Here is a 27,019-nt window from a genome sequence, read left to right as displayed (position 1 = left end):
TGGGACTCGATCCCGGGACTCCAGGATGGCTCCCTGAACCAAAGGCAGGCTCTAAACTGCTGAGCCACCCAGGGATCCCTGAGAATAGAGAATTCTAAAATGTAACTACCAAAAAACCTATTTCAAAAATGGGCAAGAGGCACCTGAGTGGCCCAGTCGGTTAAGCATCAAGAGTCAGTTCTTGATTTCAAATCAGGTCATGATCTCAGGGTCATGAGATTGAGCCCTGTGTTGGGCTCTGTGCTGGTGTGGAGCCTGCTTTAAGATTCTCTCTGTGCCTCTCCCCCTCTATCCCCACCACCACCAAAGAATCCAAACAGACATTTCTCCAAAGAAGATGTACAAATGACCAATAATCACAAGAAGGGATGCACAACATCACAAATTAGAGAAATGGGAATCAAAACTACAATGAAATACTACCTCACACCCATTAGGAAGCTACCATTAACGACAAAACAAGCACATTGGTGAGGATGTGGAACTGGAACTGTCCTGCACTGTAGGTGAGAACAGAAAATGGTGGAGTTGCTATGAAAAACAGTATGTGGTTCCTCAAAAATAGAAGTACCATCTGATCTAACAACCTCGTGTCTGGGTATATACCCAAAACAGTTGAAATCCCGGATATGAACAGATATTTGTACACCCATGTACAAGCAGCATTATTCACAAATAGCCAAAAGGTAGAGGCAACCAGGTGCCCACTGGCAGATGGACAAAATGTGGCCCACATACCTAATGGAGTATTTTTCAGCCTTTTTTTTTTTTTAATGTTTTTTAATTTATTTATGATAGTCACAGAGAGAGAGAGAGAGGCAGAGACACAGGCAGAGGGAGAAGCAGGCTCCATGCACGGGGAGCCCGATGTGGGATTCGATCCCGGGTCTCCAGGATCGCGCCCTGGGCCAAAGGCAGGCCCCAAACCACTGCGCCACCCAGGGATCCCTAGTATTTTTCAGCCTTAAAAATGAGGTGAGGGATCCCTGGGTGGCGCAGCGGTTTGGCGCCTGCCTTTGGCCCAGGGCGCGATCCTGGAGACCCGGGATCGAATCCCACATCGGGCTCCCCGTGCATGGAGCCTGCTTCTCCCTCTGCCTGTGTCTCTGCCTCTCTCTCTCTCTCTGTGACTATCATAAATAAATAAAAATTTAAAAAAAAATTAAAAATAAAATAAAAAAATGAGGTGAATTCTGACAAAAGCCACAACACGGGTGAACCCTGAAGACGTTATGCTGAGAAGTAGGCAGTCACAGGGGTACAAATACTGTACAGTTCCACTCACAGGAGGTAGAGTAGTCGGAGTCATACAAAGTGGAATGATGGTTGCCAGGGGCTGGAGAGGGGAGAATGAATGGGAGCTACTAGGTTTATGGTTGTAGTTTTACAAGATGAACATGTTCTGGATGTGGATGGTGATGACCGCCCAGCAGGATGAATGTGCTTAACACTGAACTGTACACTTAAAAATGGTTAAAGTGTTAGACTTTATTTTACAATTAAAAAAAAAATTTTCCTAGGGGATTACTCTCTAGCCTGATCTGGAAAATTGGAGGTGGTGGTCACCATGAGATGTTTGAAATCATGATTGTAAAGGCAGTGCAATTATTGAAAACGACCAAGTTCGGCCTGGGACCATGGGAACTTACAGAGAAGGCAGAGGTAAAGAATGAAGACCGGAAGTGGTCTAGGGCCACAAGCGCCCAAGTTGGACAAATTGGAGGACGATGAAATGAACTCACCATGAAAGGAGAAATGAAGCACGAGTCTGTGTGTGTGTGTGTGTGTGTGTGTGTGGCGGCAGGGGGTTGCTCACACAGAGGCCAGTGAGCAGCTGCCTGTGAGGGTCACAGGGCTGTGGCGTTAAATGCTAAGGCCGGTCAGTGCACAGCGCCCAGCAGGAGTGGGCACTCAAAGGTCAGCTAGTGGGTTCCCGCTCTGGAGCTACTCCACCAGACTGTACACTGTTAAGTGTTTGTATTTTTTACCAAAGCCGTGAAGTTCTACTTCTCCATAATACTTGCTATATTCTGATTATAGAAGTCCTGGAAAAGATTTATTAGGTTTCAGGTCTAAAGATTACATTTCGGAGATGAGGTGAAAAAAGTTTTTATTGGGTTGACAAACATGAACACAGAATTTGTGTTTTAATCTCTTCAGGGATCCAGATTAGATGATCAAAGATGTGCTCCACCACCTGCCACTACAAAGGGACCAACAGTACCAGATGAGGACTTTTTTAGCTTGATTTTACGTTCTCAGGCGAAAAGAATGGATGAACAGAGAGTTCTTTTACAAAGAGATCAAAACAGAGACACTGAATTTGGACTGAAGGACCTTTTTCAAAGTAAAGCTTTGTTGGAATTTAAAAATACGGGGAAAAAATAAGCAAACCACTAGTTATTTAAAAACGATCTTCCTTTCAGAACATGGCAAAGAAATTCAATTTATGTTTCCTTAAATGGAGAAATTATAGCACTGTAATACAGCTTAACATGCTCTAGAATGATGTAAATATTTAACCTTTAATAGTGTATTAACATTCCTCTGGACACAGACTTGTTTCGGGGTGGAGGGGTCTGATCAAAGGTGCTTCATCAACTTTTGTGGTTAAGGCTCAGGATTGTGTTCTTTGGCAACTTGTTAGATTCCTTTACCTAGTGCTTGAAAAGTAGGAAGGTAAATGAATCTAGAGTTTAATCCTCATGCTAATTCTTTAAAATCTTAATGGACAAGGGCGTTTTTAATACTGAACTATGAAGGTAGTGAGAAATTATGCTGTTTAGTAAAAGTAACATACTTGCCCCATGTGTAAAAAAAAAAAAAATCTTACTAAAAATCTAGATTTTTTTTTCTGCTAAGAAAGTCGTATTTTCAATGTTACTAGATCAGAGCCATTTATAACAACTCTTCAATAAACTTCTAGCATGTTTTGGGCCCTTTATTTTTAAAGTGTGTGTGGCTTAGAACTATATCAAAATACTGCTGTTAAATTTTTTAAGACCTAATGTCAAAAAAACACCACAACCTCAAAACTCATGTAGTTGTATCAAGAACCTAGGCCATGAAAGTAGAAAACAGATGAAAACTCAAAATTTAATTATGGAAGATGGAGGTTGTCCTCAGTCATCATTAAGCCTTCCCCTCCTCCCAGGCACTGAAGTAGTTTACAAGCGTAAACTAGGACATGACATAAAGTAAGCTTAGCAAAAGATGACAGCAGGGATGGGACACAGCAGGCAGGGCCTTAGTCTGAGGGAGACTTCTGGAACGCAGATGCTCACACCCCAGAACAAGTTGGCAACTCATTCACCGTTGGTTGCTTCTGACTGCACAGCTGGGATGGGTTCTGGGCCTCTGTTCTTTCTAAAAATCCTCAGGGACTTGGTGGGCAGTGAGAACCATTTCTCCAAATGGCCAGGTTCACAAAAATAGTTACTCAGTCTGGAATCACATTAAAGGCTCAGGAAGAAAGAGATTATTCTTGGTTCTAAGATCAGATTTTGTCAAAAGTACTCAGTGAACACCTGGATCATGTGATGCTTTAGGGATTATATATAGGACATAACGTCCTAGATAGCATCCTTTTAAAAACTCTCATTTCATGGGGGCTTTTTCTTAGAAGCATATTCAATGAGCAAAGACAGCACATGAACCATAATAATGTAAAAATAAGTGTTTATTTTGTGTATACAGTTCTTAGACCCTGTAAACATTCCACATTATCTATTCCATTTAAGAACTGCTTTTAAAAAGCTGTCTAACCCATTGTGATTTTCCAAAAAGCCTGCTGCTAAAATCCTTGATTTTAATGATAATTATGGGCTGGACAATAAACAATTCTATTCAAGTTATGAACTGGCCTTGATCTGCTCAGTCTGCTTTAGTGTCTTCCCTAAATTGCTGTCAACAGCAGCAGTGTTGCCCTGCTAGCTCTCAAAGTGGACTGCATCCCCCAACGGTTATCTGTAATAAAAGAAGACAAAGAGGAGATTTTACTTAATTTTTTACAGATTCATTCTCGGATAAAAAGCAGTCAGGAGTTCAGATAGCATTAACTCCACTCTCACAGCTCCAGGCTGTCACCTGAGACAGTCACTGCTCTTCAGAATCCAGTCAGCTCAGAGGACAGCTACCACCCTGGGCACATATTTACCCATCAGGTTGGTGTGAGCAGGTCTGGCCCTCAGGGAGGACTTAATAAGCACTGCTGTTCACAAATCCACTCCCAACTGCAGGCAGCCTTGCAGTAGTTCATTTGTTACATACCTACTGTGATGTAAACTTTTATATAAAATCCTATTGCATTTTCTGGAAAAAACTACCTTTCTGACGAGTTACTAAAGTGTTTGCAGTATTAAACTAGAAAATAATATGAACGTGAAGTTTTACATCCTCTTGCTGGGGTGATTTTTTAAAATCTTCATTGACAGTGGCATCTTTTTAAACTTCACCAGGGATGTACAGAGACTTTGCTGTTTAGCAAAAATAAAGTACTCGACCAATGTGTAAAGTATGCATTTGGCGGGGAAGGAGTAAAGCTATTCTTAGTCTGACTACGGAAAACCAAGATTACCTACTTATTAACCAGCTGTGGTAACTAAATTCTGGTAATCTTCAGTTCTGTCTTAGCTGAGGGAAAAGAAAGAAAGGTGGCTTAAGGAAGCAGGCCCAGTCACCACTGGAAGACTTGAGCGATGGAGGCAGATTCAGAAGGCCGAGGCCACGATGATGGGGGCAGACTCCAAGACTGCATCAAGATGCTGAAGCGTACCAAGACGGTGAAGCCGACTAGTGGCCTTCCCCACCACTTTTGGAAACAGCGAATCCAATGCACAACAAATCATTAACTGAAGTAGGTATTAAAGGACTTTCAGTAGGAAACATGTTGGCTAGTTGGTTCCTATATATGCCTGTGAACCATAAAACTCAGTTTTCAATGTCCCCTGATCCAAACTATCCTCTTTAATTATTTGAAACTAGTGAGATGCTTGCCATATGTTCATTTATAAGGTCCTGTTGCAAAATTAACACCTCAAACTTCACAGGAGGTATCAGTATGAAAGTGAAATTAGACAAAAGATAAAGTCAAACTGAGGTATGTATTAGGTAATTCTGATGGTCAGTAAAAATATCGGTGTGTAAGTCGGCACCTGTGGAGTAAAAGTCAGGGCATCTGAAGAAGAGCGGTAGTTGTGAAGAGTATACTTTACAAAACCCAAAGATGACCTCCAAGCTGCGGTCGAAGTCCGTGCTCCTCTAGGCACGTGGGCCGCCATCCGGATCCTTTCCACAGCTGGCTGGGCTGCACGCGCTGCCTGCCTCTGGGCTGCCTCTGGCATCAGTCCTGAGCTGGGCCTCTTTCTCTGCTGGAGAACCTTCCACCTTCTCTGAGGCGTCTGCGCCAGAGCCCAGCCTCACACACTGGCTGCTTTCAGTACTGCTTTCTGAGGGTGTGCTTTCTACCTGGATTCCCTCCATTCCTTTCGGCTTTGTATCCAAAACAGGTAATTTATGCTGCAGAGAATTACATTTTAGTTGTTTAACATAATATGAAGATTCAATAATCAAATCAAATGCATTTAACAAGTTCCTATGCAAATCTGTATCAAACTCTCAAATCCCAGCTCCGGTGTGGTGCTGTAATTATGTAAATGTTATTAAGCCTCACAGAGCTGTGTGCGGAGGAGTGGGGCACCTAGGATATGCCAGGTAGTCTGGTCACCCAGCTTGAGGAAGGCCAAGAGGACTGGTGACCAGGACTGCTAACTCCTCTTGCCTGGTGAGAATAATTCATTCGACAAAATTTATTGAGTCTGTATTAAGTCCCAGGTACTGGGGATACAGCAGGAACAAAACCGACAAAAACCCTTGCCCTCACTCGAACTTCCAGTTAGCTTGGGGAGCCAAGCAACAAATTAACAAAATACCAAGCTGGGGTTGGACTGCTGCTTAAATTAGGGTAGAAAGGTGGTACCGCAGTAAAGGCCTGAAGAAACGCACCACGCAAATACACAGGGCACAGCAAGTAAAAAGGTTCTAAGTTCACAGAACAGCGAGGAGGCCCTTGCGGCTAAAGGAGAGTGAGCGTAGGAGAAGAGCCATGTGCTAACGGAAGGCCACTGTGGGACATTGCCACCGAGATCACGAGCTTTCCCTTCAAGTGCGCCGGGAAATCCCTGGAGGATCCGTGATGAGTGGTGCCTTACCGTTAACCAGTAAAGCTGAAAGGAACACCTGAAAATTTTCTAGATGTATGTGGGTATGTTTATTCTTATAAGAAACTCCATGGGAAGGATTCTGATTTTCTGTAGATTCTACTGTGCTCATAACTATTTCTGAAAGGTTTACAGGTGCAACTTAAACTTTGCAAATGACAATGTAAATTCCTCTCTCAAACAGAAATGTAAATGTCCCTTTAAATGGCCAATCCTGCAGGTAGAAAGTAAGGGTCTAAGGGCGCCTGGGTGACTCAGTTGGTTAAGCGTCTGCCTTGGGCTCCTGTCACGATCCTGGAGTGGTGGGGGATCAAGCCCCACGGTGGGCTCCTGCTCAGCAGGGAGTCTGCTTCCCCCTCTCCCTCTTCTTCTCCCCCTGCTCATGCTCTCGCGTGCTCTCTCTCATTCACTCTCTCAAAATCTTAAAAAATAAAAATAAAAAAGCGTCTAGCCAATGATACCAAAGATTTGGGAAAGCGGGGTATTATGACCCCTCCTGACCCCTCTTCCATCCAGCTGAGCCTTTAGGGCTCTTCTGCAGGTTCCTCGGGGGTTCCAGGGCCTTCAGTGAGGACTTTTCTCTGAGCTCTTCAGAGGCAAAAATTTCAGTCACACTTGGTTTCCTATAAAATTTCTATGAATTACCACCTGTTCTGTTAAATAGTATGTAACATAAAAATTAAATCTCATTTTATTTCTTCTGAGAGGGCCGAAATTTGACCAGAAAAGAAAAAGTAAACAATTATGTATTGACATAATTAACCATGGAAAGTAAAAGAAGAAATGCCTAACCAGACGCTCTCAGGAAGCACTTAGCCTAGCATGAAGGGACAGCAAAATAAACAGTTGCTGACTTACACCGGGTACCATCTTGGGATGCTCCCTCGCCTCTGCATATGGTACATCACATGGCCGGAGCACTTCGGGGCTCTTGTTGCCAGTCTTAGGTCTCAAGTCATCATTCTCTCTCAAAACATCTCTTCTACCCTCATATGTTCTGTCATAAGGGCCTTGCTCAATGGGGCCGATCTGGCCTCTATAATAGAAATCTGCATCACCTGCTCCACCATGAGGTCTATAATCAACTTCGTTCAGCCGTCCTCTATCACCTGGCCCAAGTGCCCGGGGTGGTTCTCTCTCAGGACCACCTAAATGTCTCAGCATATTAACTGATCTTCCAGCACCATAGCAGAAACTCTAGAAGGAAAAGAAATACATAGTCCTGAGTATTTAAATGGCTGACTCACAATGAAATTATCCAAGGTGCTAACAAAATTACCTAACTTGACTTATGGCATTTGGACACATAAACCTGTTTCACTATTGATTCATTAGAGACCTCTTTTTAGATTAAGTGTTAAGTAGACATTTCAATCAGCTGAACATTTTGACTGAATTGTAACAAGGGCAGTTTGGCTAAAACCTAGAAACTTGAATTAGAAGGTACTAATTGTGAACTGCTCATCAGCTATTTTCACACCCACCTGAGGTAAATACTAAACATTAGAGTTGCACATCGATTCCATAAACATTCTCATGTGGGTAACTTTTCTACAAATAAATACAAACTTGGCTCTAGTGACAGCTAAGTTCAATGGCCTCTGAGTCCCGTTTCATGAGAAAAACTAGGCAGCAGTTCTCAAAGCGTGGTCTAGGGGTCTTTGGGGGTGATCCCAGAGACCGTTTCAGGAACTCTGTGAGGTCAAACTTTTCATATTTCAAAGATCTTAGTCTTTTTTTACTCTTCCCCTCTGAGCGTTTGGGGAGGTCTCCTGGGGCTAGAATGACTTCCACACTCTGACGGCTCATGGATGGTGTCCTTGTGTACTTAATATGGTAAGTATCAATAAATAAAACCCCCATAACAAGAGCTCTTTTTGTCTTCAGCTTTTTTGTTTTTGTGGTCTGCAGTAATTAAGAATGCAAAAGGGAGGGGGATCCCTGGGTGGCTCAGCGGTTTAGTGCCTGCCTTCAGCCCAGGGCGGGATCCTGGAGACCTGGGATCGAGTCCCACGTCGGGCTCCCTGCATGGAGCCTGCTTCTCCCTCTGCCTGTGTTATCTGCCCTTCCCTCTGTCTCATAAATAAATAAAATCTTCAAAAAAAAAAATGCAAAAGGGTCCTAAAAACAAGTTTGAAAATCACTGTGCTGAAGAAACCATTTGAAGACAATAGTAGTAAAAGTCCTTTTCTTAGGCACATGAAGCAATAAGAGATGATGGGTTTTTGTTTATAATTTCAGTTTCAAAGACTAAACCATCGTCCCCCACTGAGGATGGTTTGACCTAGAACTGTTCGGCTTCATAGTGCTCAGGAAAGTGGCAGTGCATTCAGAAGAAACTACTTCAAATTTAGGATTTGGATCTTTTCCTGGACTAACAACCTCGGATACGATCCCCTCTGGTGATGCTGGGCAGCAGCCCCCGGTTGGCCATGCGGACACGAGGGTGGAGCACCCCTACCTTCAAAACCACTCCGTACCCACACAACCATTCTGCCGCTCCCTTTCAGTACAACGTTCAATGAACTGTGAGATGTCTGGCCCTTGTTATAAACAGGCTTTGTGTTAGATGATTCTGCCCAAGTGCAGGCTAACAGAAGTGTTCTGTGCATGTTTAAGGCGGACTGGGCCAGGCTGCGATTCCTGAAGGCTACGTGCAGCAAGTCTATTTTTGACTTATGATATTTTCAACTTACAGTGGGTTTATCAGGATGTAATCCCATCCGAAGTCCAGGAAAATCTGCACTACTATACAATTAATGTCACCTAACAAAACCATACCCCTAAACCAGAGTCCTGTAATCACAAGCCAAAACACAAAACCAAAACAGGAATAATTTCAAAGTGAATAAGATGTAGTAAATTTTGTATCCTCAGGGAACACAATTCTTTTTAATTTAATAATTTTAACTGGAAGGTACTAATTGTCTGATAATTGCTCTTATGTTGGGTCTATTCATATCCATCAGAGAAAGTAAACACTGAAAATATTTAAAGTCATAAACCTTAAATAGGTTCATTTCTTTACAAATACAAACCTGGCCTTTCCCAGGCACATCTGGGTTCTTTACATTTCATTTTATGTGACAACTGCTCTCTTAAGGTAGAGGCCAAAATTCAACAATAAAAAAGCCGAAGAGACCACAGAAGAATGATGAATAATGTTTCTTCTTAATAAATGCCTGTTCCTGGATCCCCCCCACTGCTTCTCAGTAACCTACCTTCTTCCACATCCTGACCAGATTCCATGGGAACGCCAATGCTCTTCCCTTCTCGGTGAGGCAAAAACTCAGTCTGAGATAAGAAGGCCCCCCTTCTCAAAGAGGACTAAACAACTGCCTTCATGTATATTAATTCACCAAGTTAAAGAACAAATTTAAAAAGATGTTATTATTCTAAGTCACTGCTATGACATCTACAGTCAAATGAGAATCATGTCCTCGCTTAAAGGAATATATATATGTAAGTATAAATAAATCTGTATCACTTAAAAATCATCTTTTCATACCAATAAGCATAATTTAGCCTGATTTACAACAGCAGAAAAGTCTAAGTTCTATAATTGCCTTTTTTCTACAAGTCCTGTTGACAGTCAACAGTGCTCTATACTAACCAGGACAGCTAACGCCATGATGATGAGCACTGGAATGTGAAGGAATACTGGGAGCTCCTTCATGAACTCTCTAATAAATTCACCAGCTCCTTTCCCGATGTGTTTCAATGGTTCCGTGACAAAGTTGGTGAATGTAACTGCCAGTGCCTAAAACAAAAGATCACAGCAACTTAATTTTTCCCTCAAAGGATGGAGCACACAGAATGAGCCAAAATTCACCATGCACTGGGATCAAAATTATGTTCATAAATTAAAATGCTTTTAATGTGAAAATCACTGTGCAACAGAAGTATATCTTCTACAAGAGTTTATTATTAGCAAAATGATTATAAAAAACACTAACAACTTTTAATAGAAGAGATTTTTCACAGACTTTGTAGAAGCAACTTCTACAAAATATATTCTATTACCTTTGTTGGTGGGACCAACCAAATAGGGTTGACTAGTAAGAGCTCATAATATTTTTGGCATGGGTCATCCTTATAGGTCCATGAACTTCTAAACAATTCTATTTAAAGAAACAGACAAAACACTGAGTCATTAAAAAAAAGTCACATTTCATTCCCAAATAAGACAACATTTTGGTTTTGTCCCTGTCCCTGCCACCAACCAAATTTAAATGCTGTACAAATAGCTTCCCTGTAACTCTGATTTAAAATTTTTTCACCTTGTGTCCAAAATATTTTAAAAATTTCTTCAAATTAGACAAGTCTTATGTGGCTAAAACATTTTATTTTATGAAAATTTCTAAAAGGTAAATATTTAAAAACCATTCCTTATCACCTACAAATGAAGCCAAGTAAACCACAGAAATCTGAGTGAGATTGCTGAATTACATGAAAGTCAATATTCTGGCTGTGATTGCTACAGTCAGGTAAGACACTTCCACTGGGGAAAATGGGGAAGGGTGCACCCATCTGTTTTACTTCTTACAACTACCTGTGCATCTAGGATCATCTCAATAAAATTTCAATTTAAAAAGTCAGTTCTTATTTTGCAAAATAAAGAACATTATTCCCAATTTTTTTTTTTTTTTTTTTTTTAGTATTTATTTATTCATGTGAGAGAGAGAGAGAGAGAGAGAGGCAGAGATACAGGCAGAAGGAGAAGCAGGCTCCATGCAGGGAGCCTGATGCGGAACTCGATCCCAGGTCTCCAAGATCATGTCCTGGACTGAAGGCGGCGCTAAACTGCTGAGCCACCCGTGCTGCCCCCTATTCCCAATTTTTCTAAATCAGGCTTATGTACATTACATACTAGCCTGAGCTAGAGGAGGCAGTCAATTTTCCCCTGAAGCCAGGAAGCAAGACTGGGTTGGGTTAGTTCCCATAATTTTTAAAGAAACATTACTTTGGATACCCTGCTTTGTACAATCTGTAGAGATTCTATCTGTGTCAGTTATGGACTTGGGTTTATAAAGTGCCTCTGAACACTAAACCATTCCTGTTGCTAAATATACAGAACCAAAGGCAGTCAACAGTAGTGAGAACGTTATACAGTCTGTGAGGGAAAAAAAAGTTAACTTTCCTCTTAAAAAAAAAAAAACGTACAGGGCAGCCCCGGGGGCGCAGCGGTTTAGCGCTGCCTGCAGCCCAGGGCGTGATCCTGGAGACCCTGGATCAAGTCCCACATCGGGCTCTCTGCATGGTGCCTGCTTCTCCTTCTGCCTGTGTGTCTGCCTCTCTCTCTCTCTCTCTCTCTCTCTCTCTGTGTGACTCTATGAATAAATAAAATCTTTAAAAAAGATGTACAGTAAAGCTACACCATAAGATTTCATAAGTCAATATAAGGATATTAAGCCTAAAATGGTTATTAATTCATATGAACTCTGACTCACTTCTTTAGTAACATTGTGGACACTCTTCCTAACACTAGACAGACAAGATGAGCATCACCTCCATCACAGTCTATGGAGAAGACCGGTAATACAAGAGCTGGCAAAGACACGGTTCCTGCTCCCTCCCTGTGATATTACATGAGCACAAGAGTCATGGACTGAACCCTGACCCTTCTTGCATGTTCTTCTGATACTGAAGACTTAGTCAGGAAAAGCGTCCTTCTGGTATTTTATCATTTCTCTGTATTTACGAATATACGGTCTCTCCTTCTTAGAAATTCTACTCAAAATGAGGCCTGATGAACCAACACCTTACCCCAGAGGCTTCCAATCCAGTCCATCTTCTCGGCACACACATTGTTTAATGGCTCCATCTTGGCAACCTCAGCCTGATGCTGTGCGAACGCGAGCTGACCAACACCAAAAGGGAGCTATGAGTGGCTGTGAACATGAAGGTTATGTCTACATATCCAAAAACCTGACTTCAAAGTATGTCTTCTTCACCAGATAACAGATTGGTGATGGTTTTTTAATAGAAAAAAAAATACATTTTTTAAATAGCTCTTCTCTGCTCATGGCAAAGCACAGTATTAATGCAACGAGTAAGGATAAGGAACTGTATCTTTGTAGGTAATTTTGATGAGAAAGGTAAATCTTTGACTAGAAAAGATTGTTTTAAAAAATTAGTTCAGATATAATTCATACCACATCCAAAAATATATATATTAAATGACTACTCATTTTCTTTTATAATTCACGATAAAATGGTGTTTTACTCTGGTTTCAGCACAAATGGCCTATATAATGTGTTGGTTTTTTTTGGTTTGGGGGAAATCGCCAAAATAGCATATTCAACCAAACTTTTTTCCTTTAATTTGTAAGTAATTAGTTCTAGAAGCTATAGAACTTAGAGCAAAAGGTTAAGGATGTATTACAAAGATTTAATCAGATAAATTCATTGAAAATATTTTGCTACTTGACTCACCCTGCTAGAAAGATCTAAAATTGTCCTTCAATGCTATTTTGACAGGAACAGTAGGTGCTTCATTTGATTTTCTATATTCAGCATGATCCCAATTTTGAAAGAATTAAAATTTAGAAAAAATACTGGAAAGAAATATCTCAATATATTGACAGCAATTATCTCTAGGTGACAAAATTATAGGTAATTTTTTTTAAAAATCAAATTTCACCTTATGACCTACTATCTTTTCTAAATTGTCTTATTATTAGCATATCATTTTCATATTCAGAAAATAATCTTTTAAAAAATAATATTTTTATATCTTTTCTGGCAAAGAATAAAAGCATATACCCTCAACTACCTACATAAAAATTTTTAAAATGTATCTACCGGGGCGCCAGGGCAGCTCAGTCAGTAAAGCATCTACCTTCGGCTCAGGTCACAATCTCAGGGTCCCGAGACTGAGTCCCATGTCAGACTCCCTGCTCAGCGAGGAATCTGCTTCTCCCTCTGCCCCTCCCCCACTTGTTCTCTCTCATTCTCTCTCTCTCAAATAAAATCTTAAAAAAAAAAAAAAAAAATGTATCTACTTAGCTCTATTTCGATTTAGCTGGCCCAAATACCACCCATCAGAAATTGGGTTATGAAAATTAGCCCTGCACCAAACTGGTCAGGGACCAAAACACCAGGTACAGGTGAGCGGCTGCCAGTGTCCTCCCCTCTCCCTGGCCTCTCCAGTTACTGCCTTCAGCCCCAGTCAGAGCCAAGTTTTCTGTTATGAAGTAACATTAAAACATCTGAAAACCTTCTACCTACTTAATACCTTATATAAATACATCCAATTCCATCCCAAACTGAAGAGGAAACTGATGAATAAAACACGCCTCAACTGGGTGTACCAATGCACATACGTCCACAGCTCAGTAGCTACTAATCCCACGATGCAGAGCAGACACAGAAGCACCTGGAAAACAGGAAGAAGTGGAGAGCAGAGTTACTGCCAAGCCATCCTCCCCACCACAAAATGATAACTGTCAGCAAAAACAAAAGAACTGGTCTCAGATATGGAACATCACCTCTGCCATTCTGCTGCATGGTCAATTCAACAGGAGTGTCTTCGTACAAGTTCTTAACGTACTTATGGTGGAGTTTTTAAAGCATTTCTAAAAATGAGCTGTAACTTACGCCCCCCTTGTCCCTTCTTACCATTAGCACATTATATGGATCCACTCCAAAAGAATCTTCAAATCGCCACTTCCAGGTTTCAAAATCATGAAACTTAAAATTAATTAAAATATCACTTAGTGCATCATCCAAGGCTCCTGGTTTCCAATCCTCTCCACTGAGAAACTTCTGTATTTCTAACAAGGTTTGTCTTTTTAGAATAATCTCAGCATCATAATGCATATCATCTTTGTTTTCTTCAGGCTGAATTAAATTTGCCCCCCCAAAAAAAATAGAAAAGAGAAATATTTCAAAAGAAAAGCCAATTTGGAAGTAAATATATATGTGGTTCACATTTCATATGTATAAAATAAGAGTAATACTATCCACCTATTTGTCTCACATAAAAACCAGAGATCATACATGTGAAAAACATTAATTATGAACAATATGCACATGATATACAATTCTATAAAGGAGCCCTTGCCACAGTAAAAAGCTTTGGTGGGGGTAGGGGAAGAACTACTTAAAACACATTGTTCTTTTTCTCAGCATAGAATGATCTTACATCAGTGTGAATGAGAACATGTGCAAGTAGTAGAAAACAAAGGCCAGCATGGAATTTCCCTGCCAAGTTATGAATGCATTAAATTTCCAACTGTTTAGTAAAGTTCAAATAGCAAATTTAAAGCACCTCTCCCCATTTGAAATAAATAATGAAAATATCCACTACACTGATTGGTATCACACCAATACTCACGAGTCCGAGCTTTCTGGCTTCAATCAAAATCTTATTTAAGTATCTCCTAAAAACAGGATTGCTTTGACTTTCATAGTCTTCCTTCTTTCTCTTTTCACACTCATCAATCTGTAATCACAGAATAAATCCAACATTAGATAGCATCAAAGTTTCATGTAAGGGTCAAGTTTCTAGCCTAGTGGCCCCATCAAGATCAAGGTAAGGAGCCTGCAATTATCAGCTATATGAAAACGTAGAACTCCCTACTTTCTGTGGGTTCTCTTTTGCAAAGGGCAGGTAGGCAACAAATGAGGAATACAAGTCCAGCACTTAGCCCTGACTGGCAGTGTTTTTGCTGACTATCAGCAATTCTTTTAAGATTGACTGACTTGAGACAGAGAGAGAGGGAGAGTATATGAGCAGGAGGGGCAAAGGGAGAGGGAGGGAGAATCTCAAGCACACTCTGCTCTTAGTGTGGAGCCAGATGGGGGGCTCCATCTCACCACCCTGAGATCACTACCTGAGCTGAAACCAAGAGTTGAATGCTTAGCTGATTGAGCCACCCAGGGGCCCCTTTATGGAAATGTTGTCTGTGGGGTGTTTTGTGTTGCTTTTAAGATTTCTTTCTTTATTTTCAAGGTGGGCAGAGGGAGAGGAAGAGTCCCAAGCAGACTCCATACTGAGCATGGAGCCCACGGCAGAGCTCAATCTCATGACCCTGAGATCACGACCTGAGCCAAAACCAAATGTTGGACTCAAATCAACTGTGCCACCCAGGTGCCCTGAGAATGTTCTGTTTTTTTTTTTTAAAGAATGTATTTATTCATTCATGAGAGATGCAGAGAGAGAGAGAGAGAGAGAGGCAGAGACACAGGCGGAGGGAGAAGCAGGCTCCATGCAGGGAGCACGATGCGGGACTCAATCCTGGGACTCCAGGATCACACCCTGGGGCATTTCCCAGTATACAGCCAAACAAGCTCATGGTACTACAAAACACAGTTAAACTGAGGCAAATTTTATCCAAGCGTCTCGTGGCAAGCACTTGGGTGAGACCATTTACACCCAGTAAGAACCACAGCAGCGCTTGCAGAGCTGGAATTTAGATCTCAGTATCTCTGTTCACAAGCTCCCCAAGCCTCTCAAGCTGGAAACCTCCCTCCTTCACTCCACCCCTTTCCCTCCTCCCTCAGCTCCCTAAACTTGTCTATTCCACCTTAGAGAAACCTAACACTTTCCTCCTCGACACCCATCACTGTGACACCCATCACTGTGTCAGCTGGAGCATTCAGCATTGCTAGACCTCTGCCACCCGTCTCCTTCTGAGGCCCCCTCCACTGGGCCACCAGCTGAGTCTCCACAGCCAAGAGGCTGGTTCCCACCCACAACATCCATTCAAACCCCTTAATAATTTTGATTTATTTCCTTTCTCATAAACTCTATTTCAGCCATACATATAAAAGGATTGAATAAATGAAGGAATAGCTACCACACACTAAATTATAATAATCCCTTCTATTTACAAGAGTATTCTTATGTTCATCAGGTGGTCACAGGCCCATTTCTTCATGGGTACCTTTGTCATGAGTCCATCATAACCCAGCACTGTGACAGCTGATAGAGAATCAAAAATGAATTAAACATATTTCTTGTTCCAAGAAATGTTCAGTCTGGTAAAGAAATAATTACAACATAGCAAGATAAATGTTATAACAGGAAAATAAAAGAACTATTAAAAAAAAAAAAAAGGCCAGAGCAATGAAAGAGAAAACGAGGCTAGAGTAACTAAAGAAAAAATTATATACAAATTGTACAATACACAGAAACATATAAAATGTTAGCAAAGACGGGAAACAGCAATTTAACATACTATAAGTAATATAAAATTCAGGAATTAAAAATATTCTAACCTTATGAGTTAAAGAATCAAGTTTGCTATAACATTCCAACAATTCGTCAGCATGTGATAAGTCAGGACTGAATTCCTTTTTCTCTGATATACCATATTTTACCTAAAGCAAAACAGAGATTTTATTTTATTGTTCAGTTGTGAAAATAACCTAAAGAACACTAAAATGTGACTTCATCATCTTATGACTGTTATATTTTCCATCTGTGTTGAACAACCAAAAAAGAGTCTCACATTTATATACTAGCCAAGAACTAAAATCAAGTAAGTTTGTGGCTCAATGGGCTTTACGTTCATATTCAAGACAGAAATAAACAGGTGGAGTTGAAATCTTCTCAGACTAAGAATCAGGGAGATATTCTACATGGTTGTAGTCATTGATATATGACTCTTGATCCTGGAAACTGTGAGAAACAGTAACAGAAGGAGACTATTTCCATTACAGACCAATAAGGTCTTACCCACTTGCACATGCACTTTTTTTTTTAATACCTGAGATTTTCTCATTGTTCCTGAAGCAGCATCATAGTTAAGCATGTCTGTGGGGTCAATCCAGTCATCATCATGAGCATAACCAGTTATCAGCCACAGACATTCACAAAGCAGCAGAGAATACAGCATCCTGCATGAAGGCTAAAAAATTTGTAATAGACATAATGAAATATGATTATTTATAGAAAAATGGTTTTGTAATAAATACTATCTACTTCATTCTAACACTAAGATAATGGTTTCTTTCTGAATAATAACTGAAATAAAAATACTCAGTAAAATGGTATTCACATATTCTTGCTGAGACAAAAAGAAAATAGGAACTTTTTGTATGATTCAGGATTCCAGTCCTAGATTTATACCCAAGGAATGAACACACATACCCACACAAAAGCTTGTACACAAATGTTTCCAGCCACATTATTCACAAGAGCGGAAAAAGGAGAAACAATTCAAATGTCTATGGATAACTAAAATGTGGTGTGCCCATACAATGGGAGATTATTAGGCCATAACAAGGAATGAAGTATTGACACATGCTACAACATGGATGAACCTCGAGAGCACTGTGCTGTATGAAAGATGCCAGGCACCAAAGACCAGATGGTAAATTATCCCATTATATGAAATGTCCAGAACAGGCAAATCTAGAGATGGATGGTAGATTAGTAGGTGCTCAGGGCTAGGGACAGAACAAAGAGTTGGTAGTTAAATGGTACAGGGCTTCTTTTTGAGGTGATGAAAAAGGATCTAAAACTGACTATGGTGATGGCTGCACATGTCTGTAAATATACAAAAAGCACTGAATTGTGCTCTCTGAATGAGCGAATAGTAGATGAGACACTTCTCAGTAAAACTGCTTTAGAAAAGAAGAGGTACTGGGATCCCTGGGTGGCGCAACGGTTTGGCGCCTGCCTTTGGCCCAGGGCGCGATCCTGGAGACCCGGGATCGAATCCCACGTCGGGCTCCTGGTGCATGGAGCCTGCTTCTCCCTCTGCCTGTGTCTCTGCCTCTCTCTCTCTGTCTGTGACTATCATAAATAAGAAAGAAAGAAAGAAAAGAAAGAAAGAAAGAAAAGAAGAGGTATTTAACCACTCTCTCCCTCAAAATTCTTTTTTTAACACATGGACAATAGAAAGGTATGAAGATTCAAACAAGGTGACTGAACTCCCAAACCATTCAGAGAAAATAATCTGCTTCATCTAAGTCTCTGCACAAACACTGTCAAATCATTTGAATACTCAATACCGCCTCTATTCGATACTCCCCAATACAGTATCCACTAAACACACGTGGCTATTTAAATTTAATGAAAATTAAATAAAATTAAAAATTCAGTTCCTCATTCATGCTAGCTGCATTTCAAGTGCTCCCACATGGGTCTAGTGGCTGCCACACTAGACAGGGCAGACACAGAACATTTCCATCATTGCAGAAAGTTCTTTTGGACAGCCTGTTCCAAATTTACGATGAATAAAAATCAAATAAGGGATTTCCCAGATGAGAAAGTCCTGAGTTTACAGTCTAGTTTGTAAAAATAAAAGCAACTCCAGGCTATATTAAACACTCCTCCTTTGTGTTCCCAGCATGGTCTTTATTCTTCTAGCACAACACACAATCAAATTAGCCACGCACTGGTCAGTCTCTTCTGTTGGCACAGTGGCTGGTGATCTTGGCTGTGCATTAGAATCACCTGGCAAGCTTCTAAACCCCCCCCCCCAATCTCCTGGCCACATCCCAGATCAGTCAAATCAGAATCTCTAAGGGTGGGACCCAGGCGGTTGGCTTTTTAAAGCATCTCAGATGATTCCAACTGGCAGTGAGGTTAGAAAACCACTGTGCTATGATGTGAACTTTTCCAGGGGAAAGTACTATCTTACTCCAATCGGAATTCACCTTGCTGAGGGCTCTCCATCTTGCCCCCTCCACTTTTCCAAGCCCAGTGGGTGGCGCATGAGGGACATTCAATACATGTCAAGCAGCAAATGCAAATGGTCAAAGCTATACAGGGATTCAAAGGATGAAGGATGAAGCAACGACATCTGACTGGGAGAAACTGGCACAAGAATGGGCATCGGCAAGAGACAGGGAAGTGTGCCTAAGAGGGCAAGGTGAGGGTGGCTGAGGAGTCCATGAACCTTCGAAACTGTAAATTCGAGGATGGACATGGTGGGGCTGGGAGAAAGCTGTATGACAAGGTCAGCTGTGGGACAATGCCGATTGCCAACCTCAACTGCTAACAGTAGCTGTGAATGGCGAGGGAGTCACATTTGGGGAAATCACAGTACTAAGTGTACAGAATGTACTGGATTCAGAGAGTCCTACAAGGAGGCTGAAGTAGCAAAAGGATGCTGAATCACATTCTAAAGTTCAGTTCTATAAGCCTCAGCTGCTGAATGTACGTAAGGAAAGAAAACAGCAAGCATGGCCAAGATTTCAAGGCTGACCAACAACAAAAAGGTGGTATTATTAACGTCAAAAGAAATTCAGAATGAGAACATGGTTTTGGAGAAAAGTTCAGCATTCGTTTGTTCAACATTTATTAAATACCTACTGAATATTGGGCACTGTCTTATGTGACGGAGACACCAGGAAATTAGCCTGGCCAGGTTTTGTTAAGAAGCTAGAAGTTAAGAAGCTAGAAGTTAAGAAGGAGGGGAGGGGTACACAGAAACAGGGACAAGAGGGGACAATAAGTTGACAAAACAATTTGAGACAGTGAAACGTCCTGTGGAAAAAAAATGAAGGACAATGGCACAGATGGATTAAGCAATGTAGGGAAGGTCTCTGAAGAGATTAAAGATAGCCAAGAACTCTGTCAAGTCCCCATCGAGAGACGGAGTTTATTTTCCCTCCTCCTGACTTTGGACTGTGACCACCGTCGGCTACGGAAAGAGGAAAAACTGAAATAAAAGCATTTATTGGGATCCCTGGGTGGCGCAGCGGTTTGGCGCCTGCCTTTGGCCCAGGGCGCGATCCTGGAGACCCGGGATCGAATCCCACATCGGGCTCCCGGTGCATGGAGCCTGCTTCTCCCTCCGCCTGTGTCTCTGCCTCTCTCTCTCTCTCTCTGTGACTATCATAAATAAATAAAAAAAATTAAAAGCATTTATTTAGGGTTTAGAATTGCAATTTGGGGAGCAACCCAAATTGTGGCCCACTGCAGGGGAAAAGTTAGGGGTTTTTATAAGAAAAAGTATAAGATAACCTTACATCAGCGGTTTACCAAGAATTATAAATGGGAGATATTACAATTTACAATTCATTGTTTTCTAGTTATGTTAGTTGCTAGTAAAATCCCTTTTGCAGAGGGTCCAACTTTTGTTAAAAATACAGATAACAGCAGTCAGGTACTCAGTCATATGCCTTCGCCCAGTTCAAGAGTAGAATGCAATTCCTGTTTCAAAAGCAGGATGAAGTTTCCATCACAATCTTCTATGAGCAAAGGTTTTTATAAAGCTTCACAATATTTAGCCAAAATATTGTGGAGAAGTGATGCTGCGTTGGTTCTGGGCCTGGTTTGGCCTATAAGTGGTTCAGCTGTTTCTACTTTATCACTTTGGAACGCCTACTACTGTACCTCTGCTGCTATGCTGTGAGGCTTAGCCACATGGACAGGCCATGTGTAGGGTCGCAAAGCTCCCAGCTGGCAAACATCATCAATGGCCAGCCATGTGAATGAGTCATCCTCATGGTCCCAGTCCAATCTCACGGTAACATACTTGTAACCCAGCCAAAATCATGTGAAATAAAAGAACTGGGCAGCCCTGGTGGCCCAGAGGTTTAGCGCCGCCTTCGCCCAGGGTGTGATCCTGGAGATCTGGGATCGAGTCCCGCATCGGGTTCCCTGCGTGGAGCCTGCTTCTCCCTCTGCCTGTGTCTCTGCCTCTCACTCTCTCTGTGTCTCTCGTGAGTAAATAAATAAAATCTTAAAAATAAATAAATAAAAGAACTATGCAGATGAGTCCAGTTAAGGCCCATAATCCCACAGAATCATGAGAAATAAAATGGCTGTTCAAAGCCTCTAAACTTTGAGGTGGTTTGTCACACAGCAGTACATAACCACAACATCTGGGACGCCCGGATGGCTCTGCGGTTGAGCGTCTGCCTTCGGCTCAGGTCCTAATCCTGGGATCAGGGATCAAGCCCCGCATCGGATTCCTTGCAGGGAGCCTGCTTCTCCCTCTGTCTATGTCTTGGCCTCTCTCTCTGTGTCTGGGTCTCTCACAAATGAATAAAATAAGATCTTTTTTTAATATTTTATTTATTTATTCATGAGAGACACACACACACAGAAAGAGAGAGAGAGAGGCAGAGGGAGAAGCAGGCTCCATGCAAGGAGCCCGACGTGGGACTCGATCCCGGGTGTCCAAATTCACATCCTGGACTGAAGGCGGCGCTAAACCACTGAGACACGGTGGCTGCCCTAAAATAAGATCTTTAAAAAAAAAAAAAAAAAAAAAAAAAAAAAAAGATAACCATAATATTTAAGCAGAAAAAAATGATAAGAAGCTAACATTAGGAAGACTTGGGAAAAGAACATCCAGAGAGTAGATCTAGCAACCATAAAGACCAGAGGGTGGAGAAAATTTGAAGCATTCAAAGACTAGCATAGCAGGAAGGCGGAAACGCCACAGTACCCCATGCTCCCCAGAGCGCTACTACCCCCAGTAGCAGGCTACTGGCCAAAATGAAGTAACAGGGATCAGGTGTACTTTCCTGCCTGAACAACCAAAACCATTGAACAAAATCTATGAAACAAGTTTTCAAGACACTGTACACCAAGCAAGTATAACAGTCTTTGGAAAATGGGAACCAAACGCAGACAACCCTTCCACTGCCCCAGGTTACTGCCTTCCTAACAGTTTCTAGGCCATGCGCACTGGAAGGGGGAACTCAGAGCCCAGAAAGCCCCTGTGGAAACAGAGCTGAGAATCTTGGGGACCGAGACAAGAGAAAGTTGCAAAGACAGAGCTCCAGAGATCTGCACAGGGCCCCTGCAATATAATAAAGGACATCTGGTCTTTGACCTCGGTTCCTCCAAAGACCCTAGAAATTTCCTGAGTGACAGCAGTGTCTTTTGTGATGAGGTGCTACTGATGCGACTCTGCTGGGCCCCAAGGTAGCTTCAGGGTGGGGGATGGTCATCAGAAAGACCAGGCACATGATTAGAGGGTTGGAACTTTCAACCATCCAACCTCAGGGAAGGAAGGAAAATGGTGACGTTCAATCACATGGCCAATGATTTAACCAGTCATGCCCACATACTGAAACCACAATAAAAACTCTGCACACTGAGACTCAGAGGAGCTGGTTGGTGACACACAGATGTGCCAGGAAAGTGACATGCCTGGATTTCACAGAGAGGACACACAGGTGGTCCCCAAGGTGTGTGTCTGTCATGGAGACAGCCTTGAACAGGACTGTGACCTTAACTTGTGAGGGTGTGCACTACTCTGGGTATATTGTGTCAGAACTGAACTGCAGGACATCCAGTCTGTGTCAGAGAACTGGTATGGGAACAGACCCCCTTGGCACTTGATGGGATGAGCACTGGGTGTTATACTATATGTTGGCAAATCAAACTCCAATAAAAAAAATATACAAAAAAAAAAAAAGGAACCAGACCCCCTTGAGTCTTCAGCAAGGCTCTGATCAATGCATACATAGCAGGAAACACCTCAGGCCTGAAAAAGAACCACAGAAAGGATTCAATACAAAAATAAACACGTGTGAAAAACAATAAATTAGGACACAAACTTGCAATAAATAAAACCAAAAATTAGTTCTTTGAAAGAACTTAAAAAATGTGATAAACCTATAGTAAGATTAAGAAGAAAAAGAGAAGACCACCAAAATCAGTATCAGGAGTGAAACAGGATAAACTTATTCATGACTAAAACAATTAGTAAACCAAGAATAAAAGAAAACTTTGCCAGGAAGTGTACTATAGGCAAACCCTGAACGTGATGGTAAGTACTGAAATCCTTCCCTCTGAGATCAAGAATGAAATGATTAAAAAAAGCTCTGGAGGGTTTCTGGGATTTTGACAGTAATCACAAAGGTATATGTTTTTTTAATAATTTGCAAAGATGAACATTTATATTTTACACAGTTTTCTGTATTTCATATTTTACAAAAGGCTTTTTTAAAATGGGAAAGACTAGGGGTGCCTGGGTGGCTCAGTCGGTTAAGCGTCTGGCTCCAGCTCAGGCCATGATCTCTAGGTCCTGGGATGGAGCCCACAGCAGGCTCCCTGCCAAGCCTGCTTCTCCCTCTCCCCCTGCTTGTCCTGTGTGTGTGTATGTCAAATAAATAAAATGGGAAAGATTGAGACATTGTATGGTCTGAACCATATTCCTCCAAAATTCTTATGTTGAAGTCCTAAAACCCCAGGTCCCCAGAATATGACTATACTTGGAGATAGTATCTCTAAAGAGGTAACTAAGTTAAAATGAGGTCATCAGCATGGGCCCTAATCCAATATGACTGGTGTCCTTATAAGAAGAAATCTGGACACAGGGGGAAGATGAGGTGCAGACACAGGAAGAAGGTAACCATCTACAAGCTGAAAGAAGGAAATCAATCTGGGTGCCACCGTGATCTTGGATTTCCAGCCTCCAGTATCGCAAGAAAATAAGTTATTTAAGGTACTAGTCTGTGGAATTTGTCATGGCAGCCACAGCAAACTAATACAGATTTCTTCCAATGTAAAAAGACTAAGAAAGTCTCCAGCCCATAGACTCTTGACATATTACAGAAGTTTAACCTCAAAGGAAAAAGGCGTGAATAAATGAAACAATGTTGAGCAAAGGAACTGGTCAAGCATACTGATAAATGAAGCCAACTACTAACAGTAAAAACAAACAAAAACCCACAACTTTTTATGTTTAAAAATGAAAAACCAAAATACCAAGTAATAATAACGGTGGGAAAGGTATCCTAGGATCTCCATTGCACTCTAGAAACAGAAATACTGGATGCCTGTACACTTTATGGAGGGCGGGGGGAAGAGTTAAACTAAGGAATAAACCCTTCAGAAGACCCAAACACAAGAGAAGGGAGTTAAGCCTAATGAAGCAGTAGAGCACAAGCTGAAAAATGCAATTTGCAGAAACCAATAGGGCCTTACAGTGAAAGGGGCATTAGTCAACTGTATTAAATATTTCAGGGAAGCTGAGAAAACTAAAATCTGGGGGCGGGGAAGCCATGGATTGCTTAATTAGTTGGTTATCTGTGAAATGACTTCCACAGGTTGCCAAGGAGAAACGTACTTTTATGTAGTGAAGGACTGAGGTGACAAAGGGAGTCGCTGAACTGAGCAGAAGCTTCGAGAAGATGGCAGCTGACAGAAAAGGCTTTTCAAGGCAACAAGGTTTCACCGTCCTTCATTAACAGAAACGAACAAAGAGAAAGAAAGGTACTAAAGCAAAAACATAAGCCGACAGAGCTCACATCCGTGTAATGATCAACAAGACGGTGGAACGGTTCCCTGGGAAGCCAGGAGTGTGTTGCTGTGTCAGGAAGCTGGAATGCGGGAATGAACACCCGGCAAGACAGCTCTACCGGGAACTCTACACCAAGGGAGATTCATCCAAAACCTGTCAAGAAGCTGAGTTTTGACCGTGACCCGCAAAAGTCATGTAACTGGGCCATGCTACTTTCTCCAATGACCTTCTGCAGATGCAGAGCGTTACCCAGGACCAGGAACTGAAGAAACCCAGAAAGTCAAGGAGGTGAGGTGGAAGAGCAGCGCCAGCTGCAAGTCCTCCTGCGAGGCCCGCGGTCACTGACCGAAGGCCGGAGCTCCGGGAGAAATCCCACAGTCGATCTCACACTTCCTCCCAGCAAAACTGCGTCTAAACCTGCTGGGGATCTTGTGAAAGACCGCTTCCGACGGAGCCCGTCTGATGTGGGCCTGAGATTCTGCACTTCTAACAGCTCCTGGTGACGGCAGATCTCAGTCCAAGAAGCAAAGTGTTCAGGATAACGACCATCGTGTGTTGGTTCACGTTAACGGCGGCACCTGATTCTACTGCTCGGCAGTTAATACTAAGCTCTCTCCTCCGGTTCTTTTCTAAAATCGCCTTTCTTATCTGCTTCAAGCTTTCACATTAATTGCAAAATTATAATATCTACAATAGCAGTGTTTGAGGACTATGTGCCAAACACTGTCACAGACATTCATTGGATTCTCGCAGAAACTCACGTTAGTGTGGCTATCTTCGTCTGACAGATCAGGAAAACAAACTGGGTGGAGAGCCGGCAAAGGACTGAGATCTCCCAGCAAAGTCCCTGCGAAGAGGAAATGGGCATAGCAAAAAAATATCTGATGCACTACAACTGCCTGAGAAAGACGAACTGCCGAGTCAGATCTGTGTTCCCCGGGAGGCTGCGCGGGCAGGTCGGGCGCCCGCGGGCAGGTGGGCTCGCGCGCGGGGGCCGCTCCCCCGGGGCCAGCTTCCCTAGCCGCCGCCACCGAGGGAGAACGCGAGGCTCTTCACGCCCACTCGCCGTCCAGCTTTTTACATTCAAGTCCGCCTTGGAGTCTTGAAAAATTAACTGCGGCCAAGTCTGAACTACGCCGCTGACGCTGTCTGCTCAAGTTCTGGGAGCAGCTTTCAGGGGTAGCTAACGGCCACAACATCCGGCGTCCGCCCCTGTCGGGGTCTCGCTCCGCGCCGGCCGGTCCCGCACCCCAGGCCGCTCTCGGAACGGGGTGACGCGACAGCAGCGGCGCTGCGACCCCGGGTGAGGCGGCGGGTCGCCCCAGGCCCCGGCCCCCGCGGCCTCCCCGCCCGCCCGCGGCGCCGACACCCGGCCGCGCCGACTCACCGCCGCACCGCCCGCCTTTTCGCGTCGCGGGAAGAAAGACGCTCCCCCGGCCGGTCGGCTGGGAAAGATGGCGAGCTGCTGTGGAGCAGCCGAGCGCTTCGGCGGGCGCGGGGCGTCGCGCGCGCGCTCATCGACTCGCTCGGCCGGCGGCTGTGCGTCCTGCCCGGCGCGCGGCGGACGGGGCGCCGAGGGGCGGGGCGGGGCGGGGCGGGGCGGGGCGGGGCGCGGCGCCGAGGGGCGGCGGGCGGCGGCCGGGTTGTCCTGCCGGGAGCTGCTGAGCCGCCCGCTGGCAAGCCTTACGAGGAGGCCGAATGTTCACGAGCGCGAAGCACGTTTTAGTGTTGATTTGTTTTGTGATCCGAATGTGTGACCTGTGCAGTCATTACTTAAGCAGGGTATAGTGAGGGACTCCGGTGGTCTTACATGGGGCGGGGGGGCGGGGGGGTGGGGAACTACACATTGTGCTGTAGTCTGGAAATAATAAATTTTGTTTTGTTTTTGGCCTTGCAATTTCAGGAAACTCTCCAAGGAGGAACTGCTAAGTCATACACACCAGGAGGAAATGAGAAGCGTGCGCAAGAGTGGCGGCAAACGTAAAAGTCTGTCAGAATTCGGTGTATACTGTCGTGCGCTGGCGTGTACATGTGTCTCGTTACGGTCTTTAAGTCAAAATACAGAGGACGTGAAGTTCACCGCCGTAACCGTGTGCATGGGTCGTCCAGGGCATGCGTGTGGCCCCAGCCGTCCCCGCAGCTCCTTCCCCCGGCGACACTGAGCCACCAGCCCGTTTAAACGCCTGTTCAGCACCCGCCTCCCCTCTTCCCTGGTTCTGTTTCGTGTCTCACGAATTCGACAAAACTAGGAACCTAAGGAGACTCATAAGGTACTTGTCTTTATGTGGCTGGCTGATTTTACTTAGCATGACGTTGGTACTGCGGCTCGCCCATACTGTGGCATAGAAATTCCCTTTTTATAGGCTAAATAACATTTCAGGGCAGCCCGGGGCCGGGGGGGGGGGGGGGGGGGGGGGGGCTCAGTGGTTTAACCCCGCCTGCAGCCCAGGGCCTGATCCTGGGGCGTCGGGCTCCCTGCGTGGGGCCTGCTTCTCCCTCTATGTCTCTGCCTCTCTCTCTCTCTCTCTCTCTCTCTCTCTCTCTCAAATAAATAAATAAAATCTTTAAAATCAATCAATCTTCATTGTACTGCGTACCGCGGTTTATCCATTGATGTATTGGCGGACTTCTTGGCTG

At 43.2% G+C, this 27,019-nt stretch overlaps 2 protein-coding genes and 1 long non-coding RNA gene across 19 annotated transcripts in view; 2 read left to right on the top strand and 1 right to left on the bottom strand.

The window, feature by feature from the left end:
- The window catches only part of GPSM2 (G protein signaling modulator 2), a 50,097-nt gene extending 47,153 nt beyond the window's left edge, over positions 1-2,944 (top strand). For all 4 annotated transcript variants that reach the window (XM_072754442.1, XM_072754445.1, XM_072754443.1 and 1 more), the window contains one exon: positions 2,161-2,944. In XM_072754442.1, the coding sequence (XP_072610543.1) occupies positions 2,161-2,388 (228 nt within the window). In that variant the 3' untranslated portion in view covers positions 2,389-2,944. The remainder of the gene's footprint in view (positions 1-2,160) is intronic.
- Positions 2,945-3,661: 717 nt separating this feature from the next.
- On the bottom strand, positions 3,662-25,956 carry CLCC1 (chloride channel CLIC like 1). 14 transcript variants are annotated; one of them, XM_072754449.1, is made up of 13 exons: positions 25,770-25,924; positions 25,144-25,229; positions 16,934-17,074; positions 16,443-16,544; positions 14,557-14,664; positions 13,839-13,910; positions 13,456-13,596; positions 11,985-12,078; positions 10,242-10,339; positions 9,832-9,978; positions 7,077-7,415; positions 5,230-5,517; positions 3,662-3,966 (listed from the first exon to the last, which is right to left on the bottom strand). In XM_072754449.1, the coding sequence occupies exons 3-12, from the start codon at positions 17,060-17,062 to the stop codon at positions 5,260-5,262; spliced, it is 1,488 nt and encodes a 495-aa protein (XP_072610550.1). In that variant the 5' UTR covers positions 17,063-17,074; positions 25,144-25,229; positions 25,770-25,924; the 3' UTR covers positions 3,662-3,966; positions 5,230-5,259. The 14 variants fall into 14 exon arrangements, with proteins under 14 accessions (XP_072610550.1, XP_025852128.1, XP_025852121.1 ...); XM_025996343.2 differs by having other exon boundaries at positions 13,839-14,060; positions 25,770-25,923; XM_025996336.2 differs by having other exon boundaries at positions 3,662-5,517; positions 13,839-14,060; positions 25,770-25,956.
- A 28-nt stretch (positions 25,957-25,984) lies between these two features.
- On the top strand, positions 25,985-26,960 carry LOC140598355 (uncharacterized). The gene is made up of 2 exons (XR_012000733.1): positions 25,985-26,164; positions 26,286-26,960. It is a non-coding gene; the product is annotated as an uncharacterized lncRNA (long non-coding RNA).
- The last annotated feature ends 59 nt before the right edge of the window (positions 26,961-27,019 follow it).

Source organism: Vulpes vulpes, chromosome 3, assembly GCF_048418805.1.
Source record: "Vulpes vulpes isolate BD-2025 chromosome 3, VulVul3, whole genome shotgun sequence".
Classification (NCBI taxonomy): domain Eukaryota; kingdom Metazoa; phylum Chordata; class Mammalia; order Carnivora; family Canidae; genus Vulpes; species Vulpes vulpes.
Note: the sequence above shows the minus strand (reverse complement) of the source record. Positions and strands in the feature narration are given on the sequence as shown.

Coding starts and splice junctions, on each gene's coding strand:
- CLCC1 (XM_025996336.2), bottom strand. CDS start 17,062: ATGCTGTATTCTCTGCTGCTTTGTGAATGTCTGTGGCTGATAACTGGT. Junction 13,597..13,838: donor ATCCATATAATGTGCTAATG/GTAAGAAGGGAC, acceptor CCTGTTTTCCAG/GTGCTTCTGTGTCTGCTCTG. Junction 12,079..13,455: donor ATTGGATGTATTTATATAAG/GTATTAAGTAGG, acceptor GGTGTTGGTCAG/CTCGCGTTCGCACAGCATCA.